The following is a 10,605-nucleotide window of genomic DNA, read 5'->3' as shown; positions in this document are numbered from 1 at the left end:
GATTGGCCGCCGTGTTGCTGTCCGGGCAGAGCGGCGCGCCCATTGGAGGGCGGCGCGGCGCCCGCAGCCAATGGCGGCGCGGCTGCGCCGGGCCCCGGCGCGCCCCCGCCCCGCCGAGCCGCGTCCGCCCCAAACAATGAATGGGAGCGGCGAGCGCTGAGCGCGGCCCCCGGCGCGGAGGGCATCGCTGCCCGGCCGGCCACCCGGCAAGGATGCCGAGGGCAGGGCAGGCGCGCCGGTCCCTGGGGCTGCCGCGTGTCTTCTCCTTCTGTTTGTTCTTGCACAGCTCCTCCGCTCAGATCCGGTACAGCATCCCGGAGGAGCTCACCCGGGGTGCCTTTGTGGGCAATATTGCGAAGGACCTGGGCACCGATGTGGCGAAGCTGGCGGCAGCTAATCTGCAGGTACTGTCCGATTCGGATTCCCAGTACTTCTCTGTCAACGTGAACACCGGTGTTATAATGGTCAGCGAGCGGATAGACCGGGAGCAGCTCTGCGGGCAGAACCCACGCTGCTTCCTCCACTTGAAACTTGCCATCGAGAACCCAGTGGAGTTTTACCGCATTGAGGTGGAGATCTTGGATATCAATGATAACCCCCCCGAATTCCCCAGTGAGGAGGTTTCCCTGCGCATCTACGAGCTGGCGTCTCTGGGTGCCCGCTTCCCCATCCAGCCTGCCCAGGACCCTGACGTGGGCACCAACACCTTGCAGACCTATCACCTGAGTGCCAACGACAACTTCAACCTCAACGTGAAGGCACGCACTGATGGTGGGAAGTTCCCTGAGCTGGTGTTGGAGCGGGCCCTGGATCGGGAATTCAGAGCTTTTCATCACTTGGTCCTGACTGCTGAAGATGGGGGCTCTCCCCCACAGTCCAGCAAGATACGCATCACTATTCAGGTCCTGGATGCCAATGACAACCACCCTGTCTTTGACAGACCATCCTATGGAGCCCGCTTGGTGGAGAACTCGCCGCTGGGCACCCTCGTGGTGAAGTTAAATGCCACCGATGTGGACGAAGGACCCAACGGAGACATTCGCTACTCCCTCAGCAGCCACAACTCGGCTGCCTTACGCCAGATCTTCGCCATCGATGAGCAAACTGGGGAGATTCGTGTCCAGGGCAACCTGGACTTCGAGGAGGCGACGGTGTATGAGATCGAAGTGGAGGCCAAGGACATGGGGTCGCCCACGATGGAGGAGCACTGCAGCGTGGTGGTGGAAGTCACTGATGTGAATGACAACGCACCCGAGGTCATTCTTACCTCCTTCTCCAGCTCCCTGAGTGAGGACGCCCTGCCGGGCACAGTGGTGGCTGTGATACACGTCAGAGACAGGGACTCTGGGGAGCAGGGCAAGGTCCTGTGCCACGTGTCTCCGGATCTTCCCTTCCAGCTGCGCAAGGACTACGAGCACCAGTACTCGCTGCTAACCAGCACCCGTTTGGACCGGGAACATGTTGCCTACTACAATGTCACAATCTCTGCCTCGGACCTGGGCAATCCCCCACTCTCCCGCCACACCATCTTGCCAATCACCCTGACAGATGTCAACGACAACGCTCCCCAGTTTGAGCAAGCATCCTATGAAGTGCTGGTGGCAGAAAACAATCCAGTGGGCAGCGTGCTGGTTACGGTCTCTGCTGCTGACCCTGACTCGGAGCAGAATTCCCGCCTCTCCTACTCCATCCTGCGAGCTGGTGGGACAGATCCAGGCCTGGATCCTACTCGCTACCTCTCCATACATCCCACGAATGGGCAGGTCACTGCCAAGTTCCCTTTTGACTATGAGCAAACCACCTATCTCCAGTTCCACGTGGAGGTCTCTGATGGTGGCTCCCCGGCCCTGAGGAACAGGACGCTGGTTCATGTTTTTATAGTGGACCAGAACGACAATGCCCCACAGGTGCATTTCCCCAGGGCTGGGGAGGACTCCGCTGCTCAGTTCCGAATTTCCCCCTCCATCGCCCCTCCTGCTCTCATCACCAAGGTGGTGGCAATAGATGCGGACTCGGGGCGCAATGCCTGGCTATCCTACCACCTCGTGGAAGCCACAGACCTGGGGCTTTTCAGCGTGGCCCTGCGTTCCGGGGAGGTCCGGATCACGCGGGCTCTGCAGGACACGGACGCCTCTGCGCACGAACTGCTGGTGGTGATCCGGGACGCCGGGGAGCCCCCACTCTCCACAGCCGTCACACTGGTGGTGCTGGTGGAGGAGAAGGGTCCAGAGGCCCTGCAGGGCTCCGAGGGTCGGGCTGCTGACGGTGGGGGATTGCCCACTATCACGCTTTACCTGATTGTATCCCTAGTGCTCATCTCCACCGTCTCGCTGGTGGGACTGGCGGTGCTGGGCGTACGGTGCCTCCGGCGGGGCTCTGCACCTGCCAACCAGGGCTGCTGCGTGGAGAGCGTGAACACGCTTCAGCCCCCTCCCAGCCACATTTTTGGGCACTTGCACTATGAGCCTAAGCAAGGGGACACCGTGATGGGCGTGCAGGTGACAGCAACAGCTCCCCCCGCCCCGCGTTACCGCTCCTGCTTCTCGCCGGTCTCGGATATCAGCGAGTTCATGTTTGTGAAACCCTCCGCGGATCCTCCTCCCCTGTACAGCGAGGTGAGATTGGGAGTGTGTTCTCCAGCCTGACCGCAGCCTCGGTGTGTGCGGGGCTCGGCACCGAGCCGGCTCGGGATGCGGGACCCCCAGCCGGCTTTGGGCAGGGGGTGCGGCCGGTGCCCGCTGCCAGCAGCAGGGCAGGGCGGAGCGGGGTTCCCGCTGCCGGGAGTCCCCGGCGCCCTCCCGGCGCTGCGGGGGCGGAGTGGCGGCGGCGGGGGATGGGGGGGGGGCTACGCCGTGCGTATTTTGGGGAAGGCGGTGAAAAGGAGAAGGGGAGGAGGAAGGAGAGAAAAAGGAGGAGGAGGAGGGGGCTGTGGAGAGACGTAAAACTGTCACTCGGTCCATCCCCTCCGCTCGCCGACTTTGTGTGTCTTTGCGTACCGAGAAGCGGTTCATCCGGCCGGGCTGCGCTCGCCCCCCCCCCGCCCCCTCCATCCTTCCCTGTCCGGCTCCGGCGGCTCCGGCGGCGGCTTCCTCCCTGCACAGCCCGCTCGGACCCCCCCGGGGCGCGGGGGTTCCGGCGGCCGGGGCCGGCAGCGGGGGCGGGGAGGCGGGGGAGGCTGCGCGGAGCCGCCGCCGCTCCGCTCCGCGCGGCTCCGTTCGCACACCCGGCACGGGATGCTCGCGGGACGGAGTTTGCCATGGCAGCTCCCGCTGCTGCTCGCAGCTCTCTCCTGCTTGGCGGCTCCCAGCTGCGCCCAGCTCCACTACTCCGTGCCCGAGGATCGAGAGCCGGGCTTCTCTGTGGGCGACCTGGCCAAGGACCTAGGGGTGGAGGTCCGGAGCTTGGCCGCCCGCAACCTGCGCCTGGTGAGCGAGGGTGGGCAGCGGCACTTCCAGGTGGACCTGGCGGCAGGTGTGCTGCTCCTCGACAGCAGGCTGGACCGGGAGGCACTGTGTGGGCAGAGCCCCACGTGCTCCCTGCACCTCCAACTCGTCATGGAGAACCCCCTCCAGCTCCACCGTGTTGAGGTGGACGTCCTCGACGTGAACGACAACGCGCCCCAGTTCCCCAAGCCGGAGGTGGTGCTGGAGATCACTGAGGTAGCCAACCCTGGGACTCGGCTACCCTTGGAGGTAGCAGAAGACCCGGATATGGGCTCCAACTCCATCTCCACCTATGAGCTCAGCCCCAGCAAGCATTTTGCCCTGAGCATCAATGTGAGAGGGGATGGTGTTAAAATGCCTGAGATTGTACTTGAAAAAGCACTGGATAGAGAGAAAGTGCCTGTTCATCATCTAACACTGACAGCCCTGGATGGAGGGAATCCAGTGAAATCTGGCACTGCCAAGGTTACCATCCATATCCTGGATGCAAACGACAACCCTCCTGTCTGTGACCCACCCATATCCAAGGTACACCTGGAGGAGAATGTGCCAGTGGGCACTCTGGTCACCAAGTTGAATGTCACCGACCTGGATGAAGGTCCCAACGGGGATGTGGAATATTCATTCAAAACCAGCAATAACGCACCTGGTAAATTCACCAAGCTGTTCTCCTTAGATCCCCGGACAGGGGAGATCAGAACTAAAGCCCTGCTGGATTACGAGGAATCCAGTGCTTATGAGATAGCAGTTCGAGCCAGGGACAAGGGATCCCCAGCCATGGAAGGCCACTGTCACCTGCGAGTGGAGTTAATTGATATCAACGATAACAGCCCAGAGATTGTGCTGACCTCTGTCTCCAGCCCAGTGCAGGAGGATGCAACCCCAGGCACTGTGATTGCCCTCATCGGTGTGAAGGACAGCGATTCCGGTGACAACGGGCAGGTCCACCTGCAGATAGCGAAAGAGCTCCCGTTTAAACTGGTGTCATCTTTTAAAGAGCATTTCTCGCTGGTCACAAGTGGTCCCCTTGATAGGGAGAAGGCCAGTGGATACAACATCACAGTGAGGGCTGTGGATTCTGGGTCCCCCCAGAGGGCCACACAAAAAACCTTTTACCTCCACATTGCTGACGTGAATGATAACGCCCCGAATTTCTCCAGCCCTTTTGATACAGCTCACGTTCAGGAAAACTCCCTTCCTGGAACTTCTGTCTTTTCAGTGTCAGCATCTGATCCTGATGAGGGTAGCAATGCCAAGCTGTCTTACTCCATCCTGGATAATGGGATGCAGGATGTACCCGTCTCAACCTACTTCCGAATAGACCAGGACAATGGCACCGTCTACACCGTGCGAGCTCTGGATTATGAGCAGGATAAGGTGTTCCAGGTGCCTGTGGAGGTGAAGGATGCTGGGTCTCCTGTGCTGAGTAGCACTGCTGTGGTCCATGTGTTCGTCCTGGATGAGAACGACAATGCTCCCAACATTGTCTATCCCTCTGTCCCCAAGGGCTCTGCCTTCCACCAGGTCATCCCGGCCTTGGCAGAGCCTGGCTATCTGGTCACCAAAGTTGTAGCAGTTGATGCTGATAGTGGCCATAATGCCTGGCTGTCCTACCAGCTGCAGGAGACGGCTGAGGCTTTGCCTTTCCAAGTGGAACGCCGCTCTGGAGAGATAAGGCTTGCACAGGCTCTCAGGGAGTCAGAAGATTCCCACAGGCTGGTGGTCGAAGTGAGGGACAATGGCACACCGTCCCTCTCGGCCTCCGTGGTAATAGTCATTTCCCCGGAGGAAAACAGCGTGCAGGACTTCTCCAAGTCCTTGGACCTCCCGCAGTCTTCTCCCAAGGATACCAACATAACGCTTTACCTCATCATCTCCTTGGTGTCCATTTCCCTTATGTCCTGTGTGATGTTTGCTCTGGTGGCTGCCCGGTGTCTCAAAGCTGGCAGTGCCAGCTGGACCTTGGCGGGTTGCTGCCGGGGGACTGGCCGCAAGCCCTCCTCCCATTTCCGAGGGCAGATGAAGCCAGATGGCTTCATCAAGTACCTGGACGTGGGAGGAGCGGGTTTGACCTCCCAGGCACAGAATTACACCTCTTGTTTCTCGCCCATGTCTGAGCAGAGCGATTTCCTCTTTGTAAAGCCTTTCAGCCATTCTAGCACTGCGGAGACCGTGGCTGCCTATGAGCAGGTGACCAGCACCTTAGCGAGTCCCTGCGATGGGGTAAGAGATGGCTGTTTCTTACTGTCCTCTCTGCTAAGTGCAACAGTCTGTAATATCCAGGCCAGCTGGCTCTTCTCTGTCTGTCCTTCCTCCTAAGAAAGTGGCCTCGGGGAATGTGTGTCACCGTCACCTCCTGGGAGGGGGCAGGTGAAAGTTTTGGCTGAGCTCGGTGGAGCTGGGGGACACGGGGCTGAGCAGCACTATAGAATCAGAGACAGCGTGTTTGTGTCAGTGGAGAGTTTCCTCTTGGCCCCGTTCATACTCATTTCTTTTTAAAGTGATTCTTAGCGTGGTCAGGGACATGTTTTTTAGGGGGGGATTAACTTCTTGATTCCATTTAACCCCTTTGTTCTGCCCGGCATACAAACCACGACACGGGAGATGTTACGTGGAAGAAAAGTCTGTCAGTGTTTCTTTCGCTCAGTTTTAGAGGTGCACTGTAGAAATTTCTCATTTCTTAACCTCCAAGTGTTATTAATTACTGACTGTGCCCCAGCAAGGGATCATTTTTCAGCTTGAGCAAAGGGCTGAATTCACTATTCAGCACTGAACTACCGAAATGTCAGTAGTGGCATTATTCACAAAGATCCTGGTAACCTTATGTGCCCTTGGGCTTGCAGAGGCTGAGGCAGAGGCAAGCTTTGAAAACTTGAGCTACTTGTACTCAGATGCCTAAATATAGATGTAGGTGACTGTGTTTAGCTGTAGCTTTTATAACTTGGGGATATAAAAAGTAACGCAATTTTGTGTCACAAATGCCTGCCCTAAATTTGAAAATGGTAATTACAACAGGAACTCAAAATATAGATTGGGAAGGGCTTCTTTAGTGCAGGATTGTGTGTCAGCGTGTGCAAAAATGTGTATTTGAAATCTGGAGGGCAAGTATTTAAACAGCTTCATTTGCATGCGGCTTGGGGACCACTGGGGCATCTATTTCAGGGGAGTAATTTATTCTAATATCTTCTTTCATGAGGATCATCAAAGCTGCAGAGAAATTAATAAAAGCACATCTACTAAATAAAAAATCTAGGTCAGCTCTGCCCTGTCTTCACTTTTCCTTAGTAATTGCATGTACAAGCAGAATAATCCTATAAAACTGATGTTCCATTGTGTGGACTATGAACAGCTCATTCCTAAAATAGCTGAGAGAAGTGTTGTCCTTTCCAGGTAGTATGTCATCACTCTGGAGTTAATCAAGATTTAATTATTATTATTTAATTATTTAATTAAGAGTTCATTATGATTTTCGGAAGTGTGTGTCTTCCAGACTGAAAACAGCTCTGCTATTTAGTGTTTTCCACAAAGGCGTAATTCAAACAGGAATAAGCAAGCATGCTCCATGTCCTTCCTTATTTACAGAATGTTCATTGTCTGTTGGTAAAATAACATGGGCAGAAAGTGATACGGGGGCTTCTTAATGAGGTTACAAAGTGTGCTGTTGTGCCTGAAGGTTATTGTGTCTCCTAAACAAATAATGCTTTTTCCTCTTGCTGTCGGAAGTTCATTCTTTTCTCTGTGGACAGAAAAATATTGTCGTGCTCCAAGGCCACAGCATCTAGGAAAAGTCATTCAAATACAATGTATGAAAATAAGGTCTCAGGTAGGCTTTTTTAAGGACAGAAGGAGGAGAGATTAGGAAGGTCTGTTACGATTTTACCTTAGAGCATTAAAAGCATCTTCCTCAGTATCAATTAACTCTGCCACCCCCACACCCCCCCTTCCTCCTCCAAGCTCATTACTGTGGTACCACTGCTCCTGCTGAATTGATGCCCTTATCAGTTTATTTCATGCTTCATTTCTTTCACAGCCTGGTTTCCTGAGCTGCTTTGGAAGATCATTCTCTGAACAGTTTTTGTCATGCTTTTCAGTATTCATGCTGGTTCAGAAATACTCAAGGAAGAGGGAGGGAGCTCTCTCTTTGTTCTAATTGATTTGCTTCACTGGGAAGGAACATGCTGATATTCCAGACTGAAATAATCCAGGATCAGCTCGCTTTCATTTTTCAAAGGAAAGAATGGAGGTATTAAAACTCTCATTTTTTTCTGCAGCAAGCTCAGCCCAACACAGACTGGCGCTTCTCTCAGACCCAGAGACCTGGAACAAGTGGGTAAGTGCCTCTTTCTCCATTTTTGTGTGGGGTGAAGGTTTCTTTCCTTTGTGTGCCACTTTCAGTGATGGAAAGTCCCTGACTGGCAGCTCTGAGAATGGGTGTCCCCCTGTGACAGCTGTTGTTGGCAATGGTGTGTCTGGGTTTGGTGTCCACACCTCAAGGAGGACAGTCAGGAACTGGAGAAAACTCCAGGTGAAGTTGTGAGATGGTTAAAGGACTAGAAAATATGTTTCACAGAGAAGGCCTCTTCTCTAAAGCAGATTTTGAGCATGTAAACTAGATTCTGAGTCCAAATTCTTAATTCCTCTCCTTGCACAGAGGCCACTGCAAATCCCTGGAAAACACTCCCCTTACCGGTCCTGGAGCTCTGTGCTGCTGAAGTGTATTCACAGAATCACAGAATGGGTCAGGTTGGAAGGGGCCACAGTGGCTCACCTGGCCCAGCCTCCCTGCTCAGGCAAGGTCATCTTAGAACACATGGCACAGAATTGTGTCCTGACAGTTCTGGAATATCTCCAGGGAGGGAGACTCCACCACCTCTCTGTGAGGTGTGTGTGAGGTCAGAAAGGATGAGAAGCCCCAGCAGCAGAGCAGAGACCTGCCTCCCAAGTGAGCATCCCTGCCTTGCCTCTGGCCCAACAAAGTTTGCTTGTCTTGGGCCACAGTGAGAGGCCACTGACAACCAAATGTTGTTCTTTGCCTCTCCCATCTTCCGTCCTGGTTCATAATCAGGGCCAGGGCTCCTCTTCAGAGGGTGAACTCCCTTCAGTACCATGAGGATAAGGAAGAACTTGAACTGGGAGTCCACCTTCCTCCATGAATACCCCAGCCAGAGGTTATTGTGCATGAGGAGGTGGCTCCAGGATAATTTATATGTGAAAAGGTTATATCTTTTGGGGCATACCCAAAGATTATACCCTTGGGAGTAAATCTGGATGATGTGCTTCCTTGTCTGACTTGGTCAGGCAGTGTCTCTGTGCTTTGTCATTCCTGGTGACCACTTGGGCAGCTCCCATGGAGGTTTAAATAGTGTCATGGAAGTGTTGGGTCCTGGATTTTGGTGTCAGAGCTTGCAGTTAAACATCTGCAGTGGCTGGTTCTGTCTGAGTCTTTCCCTGGGTCTGGCTTGATATTTTGTCATATCAGAAAATTAAGAGATTGCTGTAGCCAACTTGTTGAAGTGATTAAACTTTGCTATTAGGCTCTTCTAGCTGATAAAGCTAAAATGGAGTGAGGGTTTGATGTAATTAGATAAAGTGCTTGTGCTAGAAACCAGCCATGGACTTTAAAACAAAGCTATGGCTGGAAGAGTTTTCTCAGAGGTCTGTTGAATTCCTCATCAGTGACAACGTTTTAATCAAGGAAAATCTTTCTAACCATTTCTGCTCCACTTCAGATGACAATTAACAAAGCCCTGTTAATGCAGAAGTGCACCACGGCTGCTGTAATAGTTTTGTTATGAGAAGGCAGTAAATGAGCCCCACCAGAGCAAGCTCTACTGCTCCCTCTTCCAGCATCCTGCTGGGGCTCTTCAAGGCACAGAGCTGATGCAGTCCAGACTTCCTTAGCTCAGTGACAGGGGCCTTTACCCAGGTCGTGGGACAGTGACACTCACCCCAGCTCCCAGCCTCTGCCTGGAGCTCTTTGCAAGCTCCATCCCCTTCCTAAGTGGGAGCAGCAGCGTGTGGAGTGGGAAGAGAGAGGACGGGAGGAGAGGCAGCCTCAGACTGTTCATGGGGAGCTGAACTATCATGGCATGTTAGTTCTGGTGCATGAGCCATGATGTTACCCCTGGGTGCCCATGATAGTCCCTGAAACAGCTGCTCAAAGAATCACAGAATTATTTGGGTTGGAAGGGACCTTAAAGCTCATCTCATTCTTTTCTCTGCCGTGGGCAGGGACACCTTCCCCTAGAGCTCAGAGCCCCCTGTCAGTGCCTGTTGTGGCAGGGGATCCCATAGCATGGGCTAGACCCCTGGGTTTGGAAAGAGACTTTGCCCAGGCACAGGCTGGTGCTGAAAAACTGAAAAAAGTCAGTGGATTTGAATCCCTGCTGGTTTTCCCACTTGTCTGTGTTCCCATCTGCAGCAAAATAGCTCTTGCTGATGTTTTTTTCCCGGTTCCTTTCGTCCTGTTATAAGTTAAATCAAGGGGATGTTTTTATTCTAAACCTGTGGGACAGTACTAAAGGATGGAAAGTGCTCCCATATGTTCAGTGTCCAGCCCTGACATCTCTCTAATGATCAAACAGGCAAATCCTGGAAAGCAGCCCATTCTCCTTTGTGCTCTTCCTGTGCTCTTCCCAGTGTTTTGATGCCTGGTGTGTGAATTCCCCAGGCTCTGGTTGGTAGTACAGTTATTAAAGAAGGGGCAAGGGCAGCTGCCTGAGCCTGTTGTTCTCTGTTAAATCCTGTACAACTGCTTCTCCTGCTGACAGGTGAACCTCTGAAGCACCAAGAGCTCTCTGAACTGCAGGGCTCTACTGGGAGCTTGGGGAACACAGCCCACTTCTTAGCTGAAAAGGAGAAAAAGTGGGATGTGCTCTTAATTCTATTTGACCCAAATTAAATAGCAATATAAACACAGCAGCTTAGGGCAGTGGTTTGGATGGATCCCAGAGGGAGTCCAGCACTGACCCTAAGCCAGAAAGCAAGCTTAAACCCATGTTGTGATTTCTCCCTTGCTGTCTCCATGGGAGCTGGAGAAGAAACAATCCTGTCTTAGCATAGCCCTGCCCATCAAAACAAATCCCACATGTCTCTGAGCACCTGGAACCAGGCAGAACAGGGAAAACTCAGTAAGACAGGGACTGGCTCTTGATCTCGAACG

At 53.7% G+C, this 10,605-nt stretch overlaps 1 protein-coding gene across 1 annotated transcript in view; it reads left to right on the top strand.

Moving 5' to 3' along the window:
• Positions 1-10,605, top strand: part of LOC113958989 (protocadherin gamma-C5-like) — a 30,310-nt gene that overhangs the window by 2,730 nt on the left and 16,975 nt on the right. Inside the window, exons 2-3 of the mRNA XM_027667661.1 lie at positions 148-2,615; positions 7,715-7,773. Coding sequence (XP_027523462.1) covers positions 148-2,615; positions 7,715-7,773 — 2,527 coding nt within the window. The remainder of the gene's footprint in view (positions 1-147; positions 2,616-7,714; positions 7,774-10,605) is intronic.

This window comes from Corapipo altera, unplaced genomic scaffold (genome assembly GCF_003945725.1).
Source record: "Corapipo altera isolate COAL_440 unplaced genomic scaffold, ASM394572v1 160, whole genome shotgun sequence".
In the NCBI taxonomy this organism is placed as follows: Eukaryota; Metazoa; Chordata; class Aves; order Passeriformes; family Pipridae; genus Corapipo; species Corapipo altera.
The sequence above is the reverse complement of the archived record's forward strand: the minus strand, read 5'-3'. Positions and strand labels throughout refer to the sequence as shown.